Source organism: Coregonus lavaretus, assembly GCF_964263955.1.
Source record: "Coregonus lavaretus genome assembly, chromosome: 16".
In the NCBI taxonomy this organism is placed as follows: domain Eukaryota; kingdom Metazoa; phylum Chordata; class Actinopteri; order Salmoniformes; family Salmonidae; genus Coregonus; species Coregonus lavaretus.
The window spans coordinates 17,120,153-17,142,471 of record NC_140003.1 but is presented as its reverse complement, the minus strand read 5'-3'; the positions used below and the strand labels follow the sequence as shown (position 1 = coordinate 17,142,471).

General features: G+C 43.1%; 1 protein-coding gene across 1 annotated transcript; it reads left to right on the top strand.

Annotated features, from left to right (window-relative positions):
• Positions 1-55: 55 nt before the first annotated feature.
• LOC311143280 (ras-related protein Rap-2a) lies at positions 56-14,222 on the top strand (the record flags this gene model as incomplete). Its single annotated transcript, XM_084179109.1, has 2 exons — positions 56-369; positions 12,481-14,222. 2 exons carry the CDS (start codon positions 56-58, stop codon positions 12,716-12,718), a joined length of 552 nt encoding a protein of 183 aa, XP_084035235.1. The 3' UTR covers positions 12,719-14,222.
• Positions 14,223-22,319: the final 8,097 nt, after the last annotated feature.

The window sequence follows — 22,319 nt, the reverse complement described above, 5'->3', positions numbered from 1 at the left end:
GCGGAGAGTGATAGCTTTCGACAATCTCTTGAAATCATCAACTAACAAGGGAGCAATGCGCGAGTACAAAGTGGTGGTCCTCGGCAGCGGTGGGGTCGGGAAATCCGCCCTCACTGTTCAGTTTGTGACCGGGACGTTTATTGAGAAGTACGACCCGACCATAGAAGATTTTTACCGCAAAGAAATCGAGGTGGATTCCTCACCCTCTGTTCTGGAGATTCTTGACACTGCTGGTACCGAACAGTTCGCATCCATGCGGGACCTTTACATAAAAAATGGCCAAGGCTTCATACTGGTCTACAGTCTTGTCAACCAGCAGAGCTTCCAAGATATCAAGCCCATGAGGGACCAGATCATCAGAGTGAAAAGGTGGGTGATTTGGGATCAAATCCGTGTATTATGGAAGGCCTACAGTAGGCCTATGTCAGAACTGTGCAACGTCTCATTGTAAACATGCATAGACATGGATGACAATGCCTGCTTGCATTTTCCCATGTCTAATCTATCTAATCTGACTCCTATCATATAGCCCATTGACAGAAAACATAATCGCTCTCTAATGGTAGGCCCACTACACAATCTATGAAGAACCACCTTTGTGCAGAGTATACACTCAAATAACACTTATTTTGAGGATGTGGCCTGTGATGATACACAACACACAGGCATACTGCCTACTCTAGCCTATTAAAGCAGTCTGACCCTGCATAGGTCTACTAATGCTAAATCTATCCGTGGTCCTGTATCATCCAACACTAGACAATATCCATCTCTCTAAAGGCAATGCAACTGGGTTCTTCAAACATTATAAATTATATATTTAGCGTTGTCTTTACTGCATGCCTGTGTCTTATTTTGCATGGTAGGAGACATATGGTTGGTTGGTCATCTGTTATTTTTGCCAATAGCTCTACAGCCATTTTAGTTTCAAGGCCATGGTGCTATTTCTCCTCAGTTAGACACACCAGGCCTTGTCCATCAATAGATCTGAGACCAGTTTCCCCTGCACTTATTACAGTGGAGAGATAGTGTCTGTCTCTCTGGCTACCTTGGATGCAGCTCTGCTCTGTGTGTTTGATGGGCTGTCCACAAGACTGTATGCTGGCTGAGCCTAGATGCTGCAACCCCAGTGAAACAGACAGCTTGAATACCCAGGATTCACAGCTCCAGTGACACTGCAGAGAGAAGCAGAAGTCTGATTCTAACAGACAGACAAACCCTCAAAATACAGCTAAAGCAAGGGGGGTTGGCAGGAGTTGCTAAATTTGGAGGAGCACACTGAGAAGCCGGTTTCTGAAGAGAGGAAGTGATGTTTTTAATTAGAAACATGCAATCTGTTTGTAAAGAAAAAAAACCCCAGAACAAACAGGAATCATAGGAATGATAAGCACTGTTATAATAGGGATGCTCCAGACATGAGGTCATCTTTAGTGGCCGCATGTCTCATTGTCCTAACATTGTCCTAACATGTTTATAATCATGTTACAACAATGTGACATGCTACCCAGAGGACTCGGTTATCCCTAAGCTTACCAAAGTAATTCAATAAGGTTGAGTGTGCAGTGGCCTAATTTGTGGCAGACTTCAAAAGTGACAACATGAATGAGTCATTCACACTCAAGACCTGGTGACCTGGTTAAGACCCTATACAAATGCGCTCCGCCATATCAATACTATATTATCATCAAACCTGGGCTACATTCACATGTTCGTGTCTCCCTCTTCTAGAGTTGATGTGAAGTGGGAATCCAGCATGCACTGAGCTGTGACAGTGTGGCTTCATCACTCGTTGGAGGTGTCAGTGTATCTGCCAGGGTGAATGGAGGGAGTCTGATGAGCTACAAAGAGACAAGGCTCTCTGCTCACTGAGAAACATCACAATGGAGAAATAGATTAACAACACAAAACTACCAAATTACTCCTCAACTTTTCAGTTGGATCCTCCCATTGACATGTTATACAGCGCCATCAGTCATTCCATATGAACATGGTCTCAAGTGATCTGATTTCTAGTAAATACAATTATCTGTAGCTGAAATTGCATTCTCTCCAATATTTACTATCATCATTTCCATTACCAATTCAGTTTTTCTTTTTCCTGGCTATCTTACCAATTCATAAGTTCCTTTTCCTGGTTATCTTGGTGTGTGTTTGTTTCAATAAATTCTCGATCGCTTGGTGTTTGGATTGCATTTAAAACCATTCACATAAATGTATGACTCCAGATGAAAGAATGAGGTCAGCATGTGTTTCCCCCATAAAGATGTGAGTACGGGGAGAGGTGTGTGAGGGAATCTGGAGGGGAGGGAGGCTGCCTAGCTGGCAGGGCGTCATCCCCTAGTGTGTGTATGGGTGTGTGTGTGCACCAGGTGTGGGCCAGCTGTGGTGTGTGGAATCAGACACACACCCAGGGACTGCCTCCTCTCTCCTCAAGTCTGGTGTCACCTCCCTAAAGGCTTCAGCATGCGAACGAGTATGCTCGCATACTCTCTTTAAAGACCTTCACTTGAAAAACAAGAAAAAAGCTGTACAGTTTGTCCATTTTTGAGACGCCATAGCCAGTATACACTTCCTCAAAACAGTCAGAACTAATCTAAGATAACTCAAGAACTCTGTCATTCATTTGGACGTTTTTTCCAAGGAGATCATAGTCACGCAATTTTACATCTAAGATGTTTCGTGCAGTATTTCTCAATGAAAACGTGCATGAAAACGAGTCATCTCTCGTTGAATGACAACAAAGACTTTATTGAAGAATCCCTACTGTTGACCAATCTCCGACTAAGGGGCGTACACTTCGTCTACAGTCTTTGGCTTGCATCCAGAAAAAATGCTGTGTGCCCGAACAGCCGAAAAACCCCTAACCGAAGTCCAAAACGAACAAAAATGTCACAAAATGTCGTCATAATAAATGCACAAACTCTTCCGAACTGTTTCAGCTGGAGAGCATGCGGATGCCTTTAGGCACCCATGTTACCTATTCTACTGTCAGACACTCCAATACCCCATCACAGCCCCACAGGAACAAAGACAATGCACATTTATGGCCACATGTACAATAAATCACAACAAACACTTTGCATGATAGTTGTCCCTATACAGTGTGTAGTCACGCTGTAATTACAAATGTATCAACATGTTATGACTTTGTAATTACATTACATTTCTTCTTGTGTAACAAAAACCTCTGTTCTCCATTACGAAGCAACAACAACATGTTAATACAATGTTGTTACTGGGTATTTGCACAGGTTTAACAACAGTAAAGTGTAGCGAAAACACATGTATGGAGTTACGGTTGATGGGATAGTGCGATGTCCTCCAGTCCTATCTCTGAGATTGTGGTGACCCTGTGTTGACTAAATCTCTCCTGTCCCAAACAGTTTGAAGAGAAGAGCATGGGAACCGTGTTCTCTAGAGTTGAACAGTGTGTTTACAGTAAATGTTTATACAGTAGAGGTTAAGTTGGGGTGCTGGGTTGTCTAGACCGGACCATGTCCATTTAGCTTTTACCATGGCTTCCTCTGATGATATCTATCTGCTTGTATGACGGCACCACTAAAAAGAAGAGCATCGTATCCACAGATGGTGTTGACTGTCCACTCTTTGTTTAGGGTCAAAAACATCCTACTCTTCACTTAGGTAAATGTTTACAAGCTTACATTCTACCAGTGGTTTACACTAGAGCTGTGTACACTTACATTCAGATCCAAGCAGTAAACCAGGAAATGTACCATCATTTTGTAATGGAAGATAATGCTGTCGAAGAGTCAAGTTGAATGATTTAGAGCAGTTAGTCAGTCAGTTGTTGTACTGAAGAGTATAACAATATATATGACTGTATTAATAAGAGTGGAAAGTATATTAAAATACATTCTAGGGCACTGTTAATGTCACCACACCCTCCCAACCTGCAGAGGGGTGAAAATGGAATGGGGCTCTGGCGCATAGCCCAGCCAGCAGCCTTGACTTCTCCTCAGGACCCCATGGCCAAGGAGGCCCCATGCCCAATGTCTCTCCTCCAGGGCTCGACGCTGCCCTGTGGATTATGCAGCTGTCACTGCTGTTCACTTAGCCTCTCCTGTCCTCGTCACTGTCTCACACAGGAGCTGTCCCGGCGCCCGCCCAAGTCAGAGGCGCTGGTGTGTGTCGCGCCCGTCCCGAGCCTTGTCAGTGCTCATCAGTGTCTGCCACCTGTCAGTGGCACAGGGCTGCATTAACAGAGGCCATGGGGGCAAATTATTAGCTTCACTCGCACCCTGCCCCTCCATGCCCGCTGGGGGGCTCATCACCTTGCTTCAGCAACAGTTAGCCATGCACAGGTGATGCCGGCTGACGGGTGGCACAGGACGTGCTAGTGCACCCAGATATGATGTAAAGCATGGTAAAGGAGGAGGAACAGGGATCATTTACCTTCTGGGTGATGTTGTACTTCTTTCCATTGTCAGCCAGTGGACTTAGCCTATGTTATGGTCACAGGGTCAGAATGAGACTATCACATAAGGTTATTGTAGTTCTCACAGTATTTTCATGGTGGAAGGCATGACTTATCCTATGGTGCAGTGATCTAGTACTGCAGAACATACCAATCAAGTCAACCTTAAAGGAGTTTGCCATGTGCCGAATGTCGATTGGTTAAAATGATCTTGGGTATATGGTTGTCCAATAGTGTCCTAATTAGGCTTGGGCGGTATCCAGATTGTCATACCTTCATACTGACTTTGTGCCATACCGGGATGTTCGGTAATACCGGCACTGAACACAATGGACGCTATTTTCAAACCCCACTGAGCCTTTGTAATCCGATGATTAGCAATGCTAACAAGAACATGTAAAATCCCATAGAGAATGCTAACTAGATGATAACGAGGACAGACACCCCAGCTCATAAAGTTATACAAGTAACAATGAAAATGCTACTCACAGTTTGCTGCACGCACAAAACTAATATCAGCCAGCAAGGCTCTTGATCCAGGAGGGGATTCTCTGCTGTTACCGCCAAGCGAAGCTTGATTTTGGAAGAAGCTAACCACTTAGCAAGATAGCTAACTAGCTACTAAATTAGCCAACCAAAAGCACAACTGCAGAGCATTTAGCACATTTTAGACAGTTAACTTAATAGTTATAAGATATCTAGCTGGCAAACATTTAGTTGTAAATTCCATACTGTAACTAGATCACCTGGCCTGTGCTGCACAGTGAGTGATTTACAAGGCTCCGGTCTCGTTGTTGTGTGCTTGTAAACAAACACCACGTGACTGGGGACTACTAGTAAGCTTCATAATGACAGATTATGTGACAGGTGAAATGAAAAATGCGATCTTCTTTATCTCTTAACATATTGCACGAGTTGACTGCAGGTATTTACTTAAAAAGTAGCTAAAAATAGTGTCAACGGTATTGACGGTATACGACCCAAGCCTAGTCCTAATTTCTCCTTGCACAGCATTCGGGTGAATTACTTTGGTCTTTATCTTTATGTTATTGTCAAAGCCCTGGCTCAGTCACAGACCAACATGCCATGAATTCTGTCCTGCAGGCTGCATATTTCTATAACACCCGTGTGATTAGATGGAGGAATATCCTATTTGATAAAAAGTTAACTTGTAAAAAATCCACAGATTCATCGCTTTCATGTGAATTTCAATAGCCCTGTCAATGTTCCCCCTGTCAACACCACCCACATATTTCTTTCACCCAGATCAAGTGGAGCAGGGCCTTTATAAATACTTATGCAGGATACTCTTACTTTGTCTATTTGTCTAAGCCTGGCTTGAGCATCATAAAGCAGAGCTACTCGGAGCGAAAAATGGCAAGGCAATCGAAAAGAATGACGCAGTCTACATTGTGTAGTAGAGTGACGATATACGTGATTGCACTGTTGTTAAGAGTGACATTAATGTTTGATGCTTAAGCTGCTATTGTTGATGATGACTGAGGGGGAGAGAAAATAACATGCAATTACAAGAGCAGCAGAGAAACAAGCAGCCTCAAGCACACATTTCTTCTTTCTGTTGTTTTAAGTCACAAATGCTTATATTTCTATGTATCCTGAAAAGAAGTGATAGAGCGACGATGAGGACGTTTTATTGGTGACAATTTACAATTACAGAAGGTTATCCTACCACTATTTGTGGTAAATGGGTGATACTAGATATATGATGTAGGAAAGCTTCATGTGCATGCAATTTATTATTATTATTATTATGTCCAGGTGATCCATCCCATGGATAGCTGAAGAGAGCTTCATTTACTTTTATTATGATGTACATGGGCTCATGCTCCATAGCGTGAGCCACTGTAATCTTCATGTAGACCCAGAGGTCAGGGAAGAGGGGTTGAAACTGACTGACTGTGTCACTCTGAGCCACAGTTTCTATTTATAAATCCCATAAATTAGACCAATCTAATCTTAGCTCCTGTGCTTCTCTTCTCCCCTCTCTTCAGCCAGCATGGGGGGGAGTAAAAACACATTTCAAATTAAACACATTCAGTATTCATTTCAGATTTGGTGATGTTGATTAAATTAGATATTTTATGTAATTTGTAGGAGTGTTTGGTTTAGTTATTTTCCCTCTGATTTTGCAATTCTAAACCTCCAGGAAGAGGAACAAGCTCATTCATCAGACCATGACCGAATGTTTGAGGGGGCCTAATGTGGGTGTATTTCTGTCTTCTGAAGAAAAGCACCAAATCACCCATAAAACTGCAGTCTGCAGACAGGGCATAAGTGGGCCATCTAATATCTCCAATCTAGCAATGACAATAATGCATGTCTAGCATTTGTCACTCGCTTCATTTCTAACTGGAACATCTCCCGTTTTTGACAAACTCGTCTTGTCATATTCTGAGAATAGTATCAGAGGTTTACAGGAAACAGGAAGGCGTGGATATCCTCTTGCTACCTTGAGACAGTTGGAAGGATCCAAGGAGATTGTTTCAAGGAGCCCAAAGTAATATCTCAGCTGTTGTCTGCTTTTGTCATTTATGAGTCATCCTCCCAAATAGCAGAGGGATCTTTTTGGCACATCCCGACATTAGTGCGATACAGCCTTTCTGGGATCAGGAGCTGGAGATGTATTTAAAAGTCCTCTCCCCTGGACTGTGGTGGAGCTCATTTGTACCCTTGACTCAGCTTTATCCAGCCTCCTGAGTCAGCTCCAGTCAGACCCACTCCTCAGCAGGGCGCCACTGTGTGGACTCACTGAGACACATAAACACAGTCAGCCTGAGGTACAGGAGACTCAGGACAGACTCCATCTCACTGTGCAGGGACCTGGCTGGCCCTTTTCACCATGTAGGCCAGGCTGGCTGGCTGTCGCTCAGCTAGGGCCCGATAAACCCAGCGGCCGGGCCCAGAGACCACCAGGCAGCTCCCACCCTGCTTCCCTAGGCCCTATATCAGTGGATGCATCATGCATTATAAATAGGGGTGTCTGGGAGAACTGCGCTGGGTGTTTTGCAGCGAGAGTGTTTCTGCCACATGCATGTAGTCAGACTGACAGACAGACAGACAGGCAGACATACAGACAGTGGGAGGGTATGTGGAATGTTGGCATGCTGGGCCGTTTATGTGTGTTGATGACTACTGCTCACGACTTCCGAGTGGAGAATGCATAACGACGGGCTCAAACCTCAGTAGAGGAATAAGAATAAGCTACCCTGGACCTTTTCTGCCCACCCCCATCCTCACTGCCTGCACCCAGCACCTGGCCCAGACCCAGAGTGGCCATTGTGCCCAACACCCTTCATGCTAAGTCCCTGTGAAGCTCTGGTATCCGTGGCAGCCGTCCTCACACACCTCCTGGGATTGCAGGTTTCCCCTCTGTTATTACAGCTATTTATAGCCCCTCTCCTCCTTTGGCGCCAGATGACAAGTTTTTTCTTTGTGCTGCCTGCACTCCTCCTCGGAGTGGCTGTTCTGCCATGAGACAGTTAGGTAGCCTATCAAGTCTGTCATTATGTTAATGTATGGAATGGATGGCAGGATATGTTTTCATTTGACTTCTTCTCTCCCGTCACTGCTCTCCTCTCTAGCTGATCATCCATCATGATCATCTGGTGTTCTTTGGGGTGGTTTTCATGTGGATTTTACAGTGAGTGCCATTGCTATAGAATTTCATTTTCATTTCAGAGCGCTGAGAAGCAGACAGCTGTGACAATAGCACAGAGGACAGAGGTTGTGTTATAAGCTCTTCAGAGGATCAGAAATCATTTTCCATTAGAGCTCACTGAGTCTTAGAGCCAGGCTCAATCCCTTACCAAATAGTGCTAATTTTGCTCTTGTCTCTGTGCACACACTGACGCACACATGCTCTAGCATAAACACACACTCCCATCCCACTGTTATCCATGTTCCCTGGGCCACAGGGTTCTTCAGGACATGCCTTCCCATGAATGTGTGGAGAGCAGGTTGTAATTGGAGGTGGCTAGGCAGTATGTGAGCTCGTGACGACAGCCCCAGGCCTCCATATGAGCAAGGGCTAATAGCGATGGCCCCGCAACCACAGCCCTGTTTAGAATACAAACGCCCACCCCTGCAGGGGACCATCATTACCTGTGCCCAATGTGGGTTTTCTCTTAACGGGTACGGCCACCACAGAGGCAGAGCCTGGCCCGGCACGGCCCTCCATTCCACACACCCACCACTATGATTAGGGCCTCTCAATGAACACGGAGAGGGAGTGTATAGTTTGACTGCATATTTTTACTGTCGCCACAAAGATGTGTTCCAAAATAGCATTGCTAACCTTTATTTATACAGGTTTTTCTCATTGAGATAAAAATCTATTTTTCAAGAGAGACCTGAGAGTTAGGAATGCTATCAATGCTATTTTTTCTCAGTCGACACCTGTTTCAGCTGTTTGAACAATAGATGGACTGTACGTTTTGGGTTCAAAAGGCTATTGTTTTCCAGCTGTACTGTAACAAGATGTGTGGTGGCTGGCTAGCAGGTAGCCCACTGTATTGTGCTTCATAGTCACACACGGTAGCTCACAGACCCCTGAAGTCTACTGTTTTATCCCTGTAGTTCTTGGCTTGCCCACAGAATGGGGATGGCAGAGATTAGAGTTAATTCTAGATAATATATTCAGGACTAGATCCAATTGGCCCTCCTGTAGCTCAGTTGGTAGAGCATGGCGCTTGCAACGCAAGGGTTGTGGGTTCGTTTCCCACGGGGGGCCAGTATGAAAAATGTATGCACTCACTAACTGTAAGTCGCTCTGGATAAGAGTGTCTGCTAAATGACTAAAATGTCAATTGGATCACTAAAAAAATTGAGCTCCTTATTCTTTGCCAGATTAAGCTTATTTAGCACCGGAACCTGCAGACCATGGCCCTCATGAGAAGCTCAGATTCCTCTACTTAAGAAAGTATTAGTCATTGATTCTCTCTATCTCTCCAGTCTCCAACACTATGAGTGTCCTTGTGTACCTGTTACCATAGCAATCAAGGACGAGTGTTTTTTCCTGTCAAATAGCGTTAAATAATTTAGAGGCATGAATATTTCATACAGGGAGGCTAACCTTTGATGCTGAAAGGTGTCAAGGAGCATGATTCTCCTGTGATCTGTTTGTGCTCAATAACATGAGAAGAGAGGCGTTCTGAGTGGGGTTCATAGCGGGTGTGTTCTGGTTAATATTATCACTAGTGAGAGAGCTCCTACTTGCAGATAATAAATAAAAGCAGAGGCTTTATTCTCTGTGATGTATCCGAAATAGAGTTTCCTAATTCCTTGGATGCACCACGCCAATATCAGCAACTCCTCATGGCATGTCTCCAATTTTCTGAAATGTTGTCAATAAAACTGATTCTTTGCATTGATCAATAAGATGGAGACATTTTGAATCATGTCCGTTAAATATTTGTGGTACTCTTCATTGAGAGTGTTAGTATTATAAAACGTTGAAGACTTAAGGTCCTTCATTAAAAATATGATGTAACAATGTCTTTCTGGCCCTCGTGCAAGTAGCCCAGTTCCTCAGTGGGAGCACTCAACCAATTTGGAGGAGAGTTTAAAGCTCACCAGATTATGGCCTCTTCCTGCCCCTAAGGGATTGTGGGTGATTTTTCCCACTTCCTGTTGACTGCTGGGCTTGTTAAGTACTCGAGTTGTCACTCATAGTAATAGGAATATAGCATGTGGGCAGTATAGATTTCTTCCTCAGCAAGCCACCTCTTAGAACTGTGATTCCCAGGCCTTTTAGATTATACAGTGCATTCGGAAGGTATTCAGACCCCTTGACTTTTCCACATTTTGTTACGTTACAGCCTTATTCCTCATCAATCTACACACAATACCCCATAATGGCAAAGCAAAAACAGGTTTTTCTACATTTTTGCAAATTTACTACAAATACAAAACTGAAATATGACATTTACATAAGTATTCAGACCCTTAAACTCAGTACTTTGTTGAAGCACCTTTGGCAGCGATTACAGCCTCGAGTCTTCTTGGGTGTGACGCTAAAAGCTGGGCACACCTGTATTTGGGGAGTTTCTCCCATTCTTCTCTGCAGATCCTCTCAAGCTCTGTCAGGTTGGATGGGGAGCGTCACTGCACATCGATTTTCAGGTCTCCAGAGATGTTAGATCTGGTTCAAGTCCGGGCTCTGGTTGGACCACTCAAGGACATTCAGAGACTTGTCCCGAAGCCACTCGTGCATTGTCTTGGCTGTGTGGTTCGTTGGCTTAGGGTCGTTGTCCTGTTGGAAGGTGAACCTTCGCCCCAGTCTGAGGTCCTGAGTACTCTAGAGCAGGTTTTCATCAAGGATCTCTCTGTTTCGATCCCAGGCTGTGACGCAGCCAGCTGCGACCGGGAGACCCATGAGGCGGGGCACAATTTGCCCAGCGTCGTCCAGGTTAGGGGAGGGTTTGGCCGGTCGGGATGTCCTTGTCCATCACGCTCCAGCGACTCCTTGTGTCGGGCCAGGCACATGCACGCTGACTTCGGTCGCCAGTTGTACAGGTCGTGTTTTGGAGGAAGCATGGCTCTCGACCTTCGCCTCTCCCGAGTCCGTACGGGAGTTGCAAGACTGTAACTACCAATTTGATATCACGGAATTGGGGAGAAAAAGGGGTAAAAAGTAAAAATAAAGGATCTCTCTGTACTTTGCTCCGTTCATCTTTCCCTCGATCCTGACTAGTCTCCCAGTCCCTGCCACTGAAAAACATACCCACAGCATGATGCTGCCACCACCATGCTTCACCGTAGGGATGGTGCAATGTTTCCTCCAGACGTGACGTTTGGCATTCAGGCCAAAGTGTTCAATCTTGGTTTCATCAGATCAGAGAATCTTGTTTCTCATGGTCTGAGAGTCCTTTAGGTGCCTTTTGGCAAACTCCAAGCGGACTGTCATGTGCCTTTTACTGAGGAGTGGCTTCCGTCTGGCCACTCTACCATAAAGGCCTGATTGGTGGAGTGCTGCAGAGATGGTTGTGCTTCTGGAAATTTCTCCCATCTCCACAGAGGAACTCTGGAGCTCTGTCAGAGTGACCATCGGGTTCTTGGTCACCTCCCTGACCAAGGCCCTTCTCCCCTGATTGCTCAGTTTGGCTGGGCGGCCAGCTCTAGGAAGAGTCTTGGTGGTTCCAAACTTCTTCCATTTAAGAATGACGGCGGCCACTGTGTATTGGTACCCTTCCCCAGATCTGTGCCTCGACACAATCCTGTCCCAGAGCTCTACGCACAATTCCTTCAAACTCATGGCTTGGTTTTTGCTCTGACATGCACTGTCAACTGTGGGACCTTATATAGACAGGTGTGTGCCTCTCCAAATCATGTCCAATCAATTGAATTTACCACAGGTGGACTCCAATCAAGTTGTGGAATCATCTCAAAGATGATCAATGGAAACAGGATGCACCTGAGCTCAATTTCGAGTCTCAAATCAAAGGGTCTGAATACTTATGTAAGTAAGGTATTTCAGTAGTAAAACATTGTTTTTTATTTTGAATACATTAGCAAACAGTTCTAAAAACCTGTTTTCGCTTTGTCATTATGGGGTATTGTGTGTAGATTGATGAGGATTCTTATTTATTTAATCAATTTTAGAATAAGGCTGTAACGTAACAAAAAGTGGAAAAAGGGAAGGGTCTGAATACTTTCCGAATACACTGTATATTTCAGGAAAATGTGCCACACGGATTTAATGTAATTATTTATGGATGACATGATTTATTGACAACATCTTGATGTGCCAGTGAAGCTTTCATTCTAGATTGCAATTATGCCTATTAACTGTACATTTAGGAGAGTGCAGAGAGGACGTCAGGTACAGTTAAAACACAAGGGCTGCGAAACTAGTCAGCTCTTCATGGAGTACACGGCACCTCTAAATCTCAGTTTAACATTTTAGCAAATCACATCTCCTCGTGTCTCATTCCGATCTGCCTTGACAGTCAGTGACTGTCCATATATTCATGTCACAAGATGGTTTCTAATCATTTTCTCCATCTGTTTGTGTGTGCCGTCTGCAGGTACGAGAAGGTCCCAGTGATCCTAGTGGGGAACAAGGTGGACCTGGAGAGTGAGAGGGAGGTGTCGGCCAGCGAGGGCCAGGCTCTGGCCGAGGAGTGGGGCTGCCCCTTCATGGAGACCTCGGCCAAGAGCAAAACCATGGTGGACGAACTGTTCGCCGAGATCGTTCGGCAGATGGACTACGCCGCCCAGCCAGACAAGGATGACCCATGCTGCTCCTCCTGCAATATACAATAGCCCCAGCGCTTAGGGGACGCCAGGCGGACAGGGGAGAGAGGAAGTCTGCATACAGGAAGATAATACTCACACCAACAACATGGATGATTAATAAACTCATGGTAGAACTGTGGTGGATTTTAACTAATTGGTGCATAAAATCAGTCATGATGTAATTGATAATAATTATATGTTAATAATTAATAGAATGGAATGAGGAATGCAAAGCATTTGCGCAAGAGAAATTGACAAAACCCCTAAAGGAAAGTGCACTCGCCTTATGTTATCCTGTTTTCTCTGGCGGTTAAAAAAAATATGTCTTGAGTCGTCCGTGCGGAATTACAGGTTTTGTAGTCTTTATGTTTTCTGCGTTCGGCTTCGGTAATATGTTTATTTTACATTGTTTTGGTTTTGTTGATATGACCCAGTTTCTCTGAGCACATCAAGCTGGAGCGTTCTTTCTCCATTTTAAGTTACCATGACAGAACAGAGCGGCAGATAGCGACTGCACAGACCCAAGAGGAGATAATCCCTCTGATCAACTTGTTTGAAACATTGATGAGTAATTGATTCGTGTACTAGGTTTACCTGTGCAGGAAAAGAGAGGGCCTACCTACCTTCATCCAAGGGGACGTTTATTTTTTTTACTCATCACTAGGGCAGAACCAAAGAGGTGACTTGAAAGCGCCTCCATTTTCTTTTCTCTTGTTTCCTTTTTATTTGTTTTGAGGAATGGAAAGAAAATGGTGGAAAAGTCAGTGTCATTCTTGAAACTTCTTGAAACAATGTTCTCCTTTTGGAGATGTTATGATAAGTGTAGCAGAGGTGTCTGTCACATATCCTGTGATTTGTTTTGGTTTCAGGAGGTTCTGACAACAGATTCCTGAATATTGTAACAGTTTCATTCGGATGGGACAAGGAGGACTCCATCTTTCAGTGTTTGAATATCTCAACAGACTCTGTCTCTAGAAACTGTCTTATTTTCAGGAATGGGTAACATTTAGAATGAAGATGCCATCACTCATCATTCTCTACTGATTGGGTATCACAATGAAATGGGATGCGACGTTTTCTCAACATCCCACTCTTTATGTATTCAGAGTATTGATATTGAAATTCATAGTAGGCTAATAATATTAATGATGATGATGATGATGAATAACAATTATAATTAACGGTAGTGTAAATATTTTGTATGGAAAGTGCCAGCTCCTATGAAGACACTGATTCAACACATGTGGAATTGTCAACTGTATGCATGGCTAGTAAATAAAAAAAAAAGGACTTCATCGTTTGAGATTATAATAGACTGTGGAAACGTGCAAACCAAACACATATACGTCTGGGTCTGGACACTGTCTCAATTGTACGTCGTTGTTGCCACGGGGAACCAGAACTTCCCTGGGTTACCATTTTCATTGTTAATTTTATATTTTTTTATGTGACCATTTACTCTTTCTCCCTCCCTAAATGAATGGTGACACTGTTTCATTAGGCACCCAAACAATAAAAGTGTGTTTAACACAATATATCCACGCTTGAGTGACACTATTTCTATATTAACTTATTGGAGTGACATGCATTCTACGCCATCGCCAGATTCTCTCTAAATTGTTCTGGGAGAGAGAAATCTATTTGGAAGGAAATCGCTTCTGTTTCAAATCCAATTGCAATTCTAAATAACACAGTGAACAGGCAGTCACTTTGGGCCCGATTCAGACCCCAGTTAAGTGCGCGTAAATGGAACATAATTATCTTTTTATGCACTTTTCTCTCTGCGTATTCTGACCTTGAACTTAAGCATGAGAATAGTGTGCTACTCACCTGCTATTCGTTTTGGGTGGAGATGGAATAAATGAAGGTGTGGCGGAGGTGTGTCTACAGATATGCCATATTCTGACCTTGAATTAATTCCCTAATAATTCCACCATCTTTACGCGCAAGGAAACCATAAATAAGGTCAGGGGATAATTAGTAACAGTTGATGTAGTTATGGAGCGGATCGCAGACCAAGCCATAACAGTTTGATCCTGATGCATGGTGCAATACTTGGCTGTGTCACCCACAGATCCATGGTTAGTGCAGGCAATTGTACACTATTCTCCCTATTATAATTATATGTACACTAATCTTCCAACATTACCATGGTTTCAAGAATTGAATGTGGCAATTTTCTGAATGAATCAAACTACCGTTTTCTTTCTTTCATGCATAAAGGCTCTCCAAACCTGTTTTTTATGTTTCGTAAATACTTTCCTAACCCTAAATAGTGTACAAGATCAGAGTATTTTTTAATCTACCAATCGGTGCTGAAATTGAGAAAAATATGCAGATATTTAGATGGCTTTCTTTCACTGATCCCTAATATTCTGGACCGTTCTCTCTATATATTCTATTGAGTGTCGACAAAATTCAAACTAAAAGGTACACCGTATTTAAAGGGATGGCTTAAGATAAATGTACTGAAAACCCTATGGAATGAAAACTTCACGAGAAAATCTGTTGGCCAGCAAGTGGGAGGGTTTTCAGTGGTTGAATTACATTTATTCAGCACGTGCAAGAGAACCACGCCTGCAAAGCCCGTTATGCACCTTCATAAGGTAAGTCTGAATACCAACTACTGAGAAGTGAGGAGGAAAGGCATGCATAAGAAAGGGCCTTTGTGAATTACAAGAACCCAATGTTGATTGCACCAGCAAGAGCTTGATGAATTCAACTTTACTTTCTTCTTTGTTTATATGGGGTTTGTGCTTTTGTGTTCTTTGATTATAAAAAATATATATATTAAGAAGACTTCAAAGGAGTTTATCTATGGGCCCAAATACACACTTTTGTTTACCTCTCCCTGGGCTTAACCCAAACCTCATATGACATCTCTTCAATATTCTACTTCATATTGCCCTTCGAAGAGGGAAGAAAATATTCTCTGCCCACAACAAACTTCAGTGGTATTCAGGTTGACTGGATTTCATTTTCAGTCCGAGCTTTAAACAATTCAAAGTCGAGTCTCACTAAATCTCTCTTGATCGCTCTTATAAAATAGATTTCATCCTATCCAACATAACAAATACTACAGTTTACTATAAAATACTACATGACTTACCAGTGTTGTGTTCGAGACCACCTAAAGCAAGACCGATTCAAGACCAAGACCAGAGGGGGTCGAGACTGAGTCAAGACCGAGACCGGGAGGGGGTCAAGGGGTCCGAGACCGAGTCAAGACCGAGACCAGAAAAATGTGAGTCCAATTCAAGACCATGATTGTAATTTTGTCAAATCACCACCATAATAAGAGTTCAAAAGATTGAATCGTACTACACCGGCTCTGACGCTCGTCAGATGTGGCAGGGCTTGCAAACTATTACAGACTACAAAGGGAAGCACAGCCGCGAGCTGCCCAGTAACACGAGCCTACCAGACGAGCTAAATTACTTCTATGCTCGCTTCGAGGCAAGTAACACTGAAACATGCATGAGAGCATCAGCTGTTCCGGACGACTGTGTGATCACGCTCTCCGTAGCCGATGTGAGTAAGTAAGGTCATGGCTCACATCAACACCATTATCCCAGAAACCCTAGACTCACTCCAATTTGCATACCGCCCCAACAGATCCACAGATGATGCAATCTCTATTGCGCTCCACACTGCCCTTTCACACCTGGACAAAAGCAACACCTATGTGAGAATGCTATTCATTGACTACAGCTCAGCATTCAACACCATAGTGCCCTCAAAGCTCATCACTAAGCTAAGGACCCTAGGACTAAACACCTCCCTCTGCAACTGGATCCTGGACTTCCTGACGGGCCGCCCCCCAGGTGGTAAGGGTAGGTAACAACACATCTGCCACGCTGATCCTCAATACAGGGGCCCCTCAGGGGTGCGTGCTCAGTCCACTCCTGTACTCCCTGTTCACCCATGACTGCATGGCCAGGCACGACTCTAACACCATCAACTTTGCCAACGACACAACAGTGGTAGGCCTGATCACCGACAACGACGAGACAGCCTATAGGGAGGAGTTCAGAGACCTGGCTGTGTGGTGCTAGGACAACAACCTCTCCTTCAACGTGATCAAGACAAAAGAGATGATTGTGGACTACAGGAAAAGAAGAGGACCGAGCACGCCCCCATTGTCATCGACGGGGCTGTAGTGGAGCAGGTTGAGAACTTCAAGTTCCTTGGTGTCCACATCACCAACAAACTAACATGGTCCAAGCACACCAAGACAGTCATGAAGAGGGCATGACAAAACCTATTGAATCGTACCTAAGGAAACTGAAAAGATTTGACATGGGTCTTCAGATCCTCAAATGGTTCTACAGCTGCACCATCAAGAGCATCCTGACTGGTTGCATCATTTACATTTACATTTTAGTCATTTAGCAGACGCTCTTATCCAGAGCGACTTACAGTTAGTGCATACATTATTTATTTTTATTTTTCATACCCCCCGTGGGAATCGAACCCACAACCCTATCGTTGCAAACGCCATGCTCTACCAACTGAGCTACATCCCTGCCGGCCATTCCCTCCCCTACCCTGGATGACGCTGGGCCAATTGTGCGCCGCCCCATGGGTCTCCCGGTCGCTGGTATGGCAACTGCTCGGCCTCCGACCGCAAGGCACTACAGAGGGTAGAGCATACCCCCCCCCCCCCCCCGCATTGTTGGTTAAGTGCTTGTAAGTAAGCATTTCACTTTAAGGTCTACACCTGTTGTTTTCGGCGCATATGACAAATACAATTTGATTTGATTTGATTTGAAATGTCCAGTATTTCTGTGTTCATATTTCAGAACAACAAATGGATTCTTTAGACATTCAGAATAGTGAAAAAATGCATGCTGAGGGAAAATAGAGACACTCTACAAATGATTACTAACCCAAACACAGTGGGGAACAATGGGCCTTCTACGCCTTCAGAGAAGGGCTAAGGATTTATAAAATAATAATTATAATAATAAAAATGATTATTATTTTATTATTTTCAATTATGTTCTGATATAATCTCTTCAATTTTTGTTGGAAAGGAAAGGGTTAACACTGAAGAGAAAAAAATATCCAATCAGAATTTTTCTTTGCTGTCTCTGGGGGGATAAATCTAGCTAGCTAAGTCAGCCATTGGCTAGGCCATCAGCAGCAGGCATCTGCCATTCAACTGCATTAGGGCAAATCTTTGGAGTGACAGTGGAATCAACCAATCATATTTTGACTTAATGTGTGGGACCGTTTTTACAAAAACGTATGGAAACTTCTGCCTTCTTGAAGGCCAACAGGTCACTGCGAAATAGCCATCAGTAGTTTTCACACGGTCTAGCTAGCTTTTGTTGTCGGCAGGTTTGCAGCAGCTGCAGCAGGTGTTATCAAAGAGGATGTTGTTGCTAATTTGTTAGCTTCTCCCTTTTCAAGTTAAGTTTCAAACGATCATCATCTGGTGAGTGGAACTTTGTTTTTTATTGTAGCGCGCTTGAAGTTGTTAGCCATCTCTTTGATAATAACTTATGTGAGTGAAACATTGTTGCATTTAAAGTGGAACTGAAAGCATTTTAGCAACATGAAATCTTATAAAAATCTGTTCATATACACCTCCAGGGACAATATGACACTTTTTAAAACATTTTCGACCACTTAGATATGGTCATTTTCAAATTTTCATAAATTCTTAGAATGTTTGGGAATTACGTATACTAAAGCCTTTGTGAAAATTCTATAGTAATATAGAGTGGGAAAGCGGCTGTGCGTTTGGACAATTACTAGACACTGCAGTAAATAAAACCGAATAAAAACATCTGTCTTGTCCAGGACCGGCGTCTACACAGACTGGTGCCCTATACCCAATCAGAGCTACAGTAGACCTTTATACAAACAAGCAATTTGCCACACGGGCCTGCCATCATTCACTTTGAACTGGACTGTGTGTTTACTGGCAGTTGCAACAGCGCAACATTAGATCATTAGAACGCATTTGCCAATAGTCACACCTGAATGGATTTCTGCAAATATGTAAACACCACGGGAGTCCTCTTACATTTGGGAAATGTACAGTCCTATTGATCAAACAACCATGAAAAGGTAGGCTCTCTCTCCCTCAGTTATGCACAGCAACAACAACAACAAGATCAATAACTAATGCTAGCCAGAGCAAGATTAGCTAAAATCTAATGAAGGAACATTAGATAAACCCTCTCAAACTTTTTCAGCTAGTTGGCCGTCAAAATTGCACTGATAAACGATGGGGAATTGTAGCCTCCTTGTCCTTCTGCAGCTTGCCTGCCAATGCATGCTTGTCCCAACCAAGCACCCAAGTTGACTGGCTAAAGTTGGCTAGCTTGCTAGCTACTTCCAGACACAAATGAGAGAACATCTCACTCTGACAATTTTACTCACCGTAGCAGAGCTGGTTAGGCTGATTACATGTTATCTAGAGCATTCTTGACTAACTATTACTTTTTTATTAGCTAGCTAGCTATCTAGCTAACGTTAGGTTCCATGTTTTTAGCTTGCTACATAAATAGATATGCTAGCCTATTAGCCACGTTATGACTGACTTGTGATCATTGCCCTTGCTAGTTTGATTGTATTGACATTCCCAGCCTTAGTTACATTCGTCCATTTTTGTCTGGAACATTGAGTCATTGAAACTGAAACAGTGCATCCCGAATGGAGGCAGAAAACAATGTATCAGGCCAGCTGTGATTTACAACCTGATAGCAATATTTTTTGGACTACCAATAAATGTATTGGTGAATTATATTAATCATGCATTGAACTGCATCCATCTATTCTGCCAACAATGCCTTAGTGTACGTCATAGAACATTGAGTCAAATATAACCTATTTTTAAAACCTCTTATAAAGTTGGTTTTGTAGCATAAACTGGGAATTTGATATTTTTTACTGATATTATGATTGTCTGTGTTTCATATATGCAAAGTAGTTAAAACGCTGTCAGTTCCACTTTAAACTTTAGGTCACAGGTTACTTTGTGTGCTAAACGTGAAATGTTTTTTGCAATGGGAAGTAATAGTTATTTTCCCCCAAAGTTCCCAAATGGCCCACCCAGCGAAGTAAAGGCACCCTATTTTCCAATAGATTTTTCAGATTTTCACTCTCAAAATCACACCTTTTTTTTAAATAGAAAAAAGACACATTTGATGGTCTAAGTCTACAACAATGCTTAAACCACATCAATCTGTCAGGGTCTGGGTCCCCAGTGGGTGGGCCTCTGTCCACCCAGGCCCATCCATGTCTACGCCCCTGATGCAAACAATGCATGATGACAATTGCGCATGACAAATAGCTACTAACTAACATTTCGGACTAAATGTTTTCAATACCTAGTTTGCATACCCATTGTTGCCTTAATTGGATATCATAAAATTAAACGTCTTTCCTACACTACCGGCTACCGATGTCATTCTTCTGTGAGCTGATCCATACCAAAACAAGTTGAGAGCTGCAAACTCTTGCTGCCTGCCGATGATATTCCGCTAAAACTAGGATATGTGTGCAGCGCGCATGTGAATATTCTATTGTGTAGGCTACTTTGTGCATGATTTCTCTATTGTACTACATAATTGATAAGTCTTATACCTCCACTTCACTATTTTGATACGCGTCGGTAGGGATTAAGAAGTGAGTATAGCAATGCCCACTGAAAAAAAGTGGGTATACGGTTTACGCCTGCGTATACCCTCCACTACACAACTGGCCCTTTGTATTTTACAAAAAGTGCACTCCTACATGAGTGCGCTTGTATTACTGTTGATGTCCTTTCAGAATCACGAACCTGTCACACACTGATGGCCTATAGGTTCGCCACTGCGCAAACATGGCTATAATAGATATAAAGGCTGTTAAGATATTAATGTTTCAAGAAAGGAGTGTATATATTTGGCCTGGCTAAGCGGTTTTATGCGCTGAGTAAATATAAGCTGATATTTATGACTTTTTTACTCGGCTGGTCTCGGGAAGAAATTATGAATTCTAACTGTCCGAGACCGAGTCAAGACCGAATACAAATGTATTCGACACCAAGACAAGACTGAGACACTCAATATGTGGTCTCGAGACCGGTTTCGAGTACTACAACACTAGTACTTACTATATAATTCTGTAGTATACTGTAGAATACTAAACTACAGATTGTAGTATTCCTCGATCATGTGTAGTACTTAGTATAGCGTTTTGAAGTATAATGCAGAATACTATACTAAACACTACAGTATTATCCGCAAAAAAAAACACTAGTAAATACTACAGAAATGTCCGCAAAAACACAAAATAAAATGTACTATAGTAAATACTACAGTATTTAATTTGCATGTACCCTGCCCATTCCCCTCTCCATATCCCAATTTGTGCCACCCATAAGTGAGAAACCTGCATGTCAAGTATAGACGACATTGTGTTCCTACAGGTTATAGAAAAGAGCAGTGCTGAACTTTCCGTTCTGAACCCAGTCCTTCTTACCTACCTATCTACCTACCTACAGGTTATGGAAAATGTGCTCTTTTAATATTTCTCCAGTAGGTTTCCTCAAGTAGAAAGTCCCCCACTTCTATTTACATTTTAGTCATTTAGCAGACGCTCTTATCCAGAGTGCATACATTACTTTTTCTTCTTCATGGGAATCGAACCCACAACCCTGGTGTTGCAAGCGCCATGCTCTACCAACTGCGCTACACAGTGTCAAAGATAATAAAACAAAAGCACTTTAGTAAATTACTACAGTAATGTCTGCAAAAACATTACAGTAATTACTATAGTATATACTGCTCTTTTTTTCCTACCGTATTTATACACTGAACAAAAATATAAACAGAACATGTAAAGTGTTGGTCCCATGTTTCATGAGCTGAAATAAAAGATCCCAGAAATTGTCCATACGCACAAAAAGCTTATTTCTCTCAAATGTTGTGCCCAAATTTGTTTCCATCCCTGTTAGTGAGCATTTCTCCTTTGCCAAGATAATTCATCCACCTGACAGGTGTGGCATATCAAGAAGCTGATTAAACATCATGATAATTACACAGGTGCACCTTGTGCTGGGGACAATAAAAGGCCACTCTAAAATGTGCAGTTCTGTCACACAACACAATGTCACAGATGTCTCAAGTTTTGAGGGAGCGTGCAATTGGTATGCTTACTGCAGGAATGTCCAACAGAGCTGTTGCCAGAGAATTGAATGGTTATTTATCTACCAATGTCGTTTTAGAGAATTTGGCAGTACGTCCAACTGGCCTCACAACCTCAGACCAAGTGTAACCACGTCAGCCCAGGACCTCCACACCCGGCTTCTTCACCTGCGGGATGGTCTGAGACCAGCCACCTGGACAGCTGATGAAACTGTGGGTTTGCAGAACCAAATAATTTCTGCACAAACTGTCAGAAACCGTCTATGGGAAGCTCATCTGCTTGCTCGTCGTCCTCACCAGGGTCTTGACCTGACTGCAGTTTGGCGTCGTAACCGACTTCATTGGGCAAATGCTCACCTTTGATGGCCACTGGCACAGTGTACTCTTCACGGATGAATCCCGGTTTCAACTGTACCGGGCAGATGGCAACGTGTATGGCGTTGTGTAGGTGAGCAGTTTCCTGATATCAACGTTGTGAACCGAGT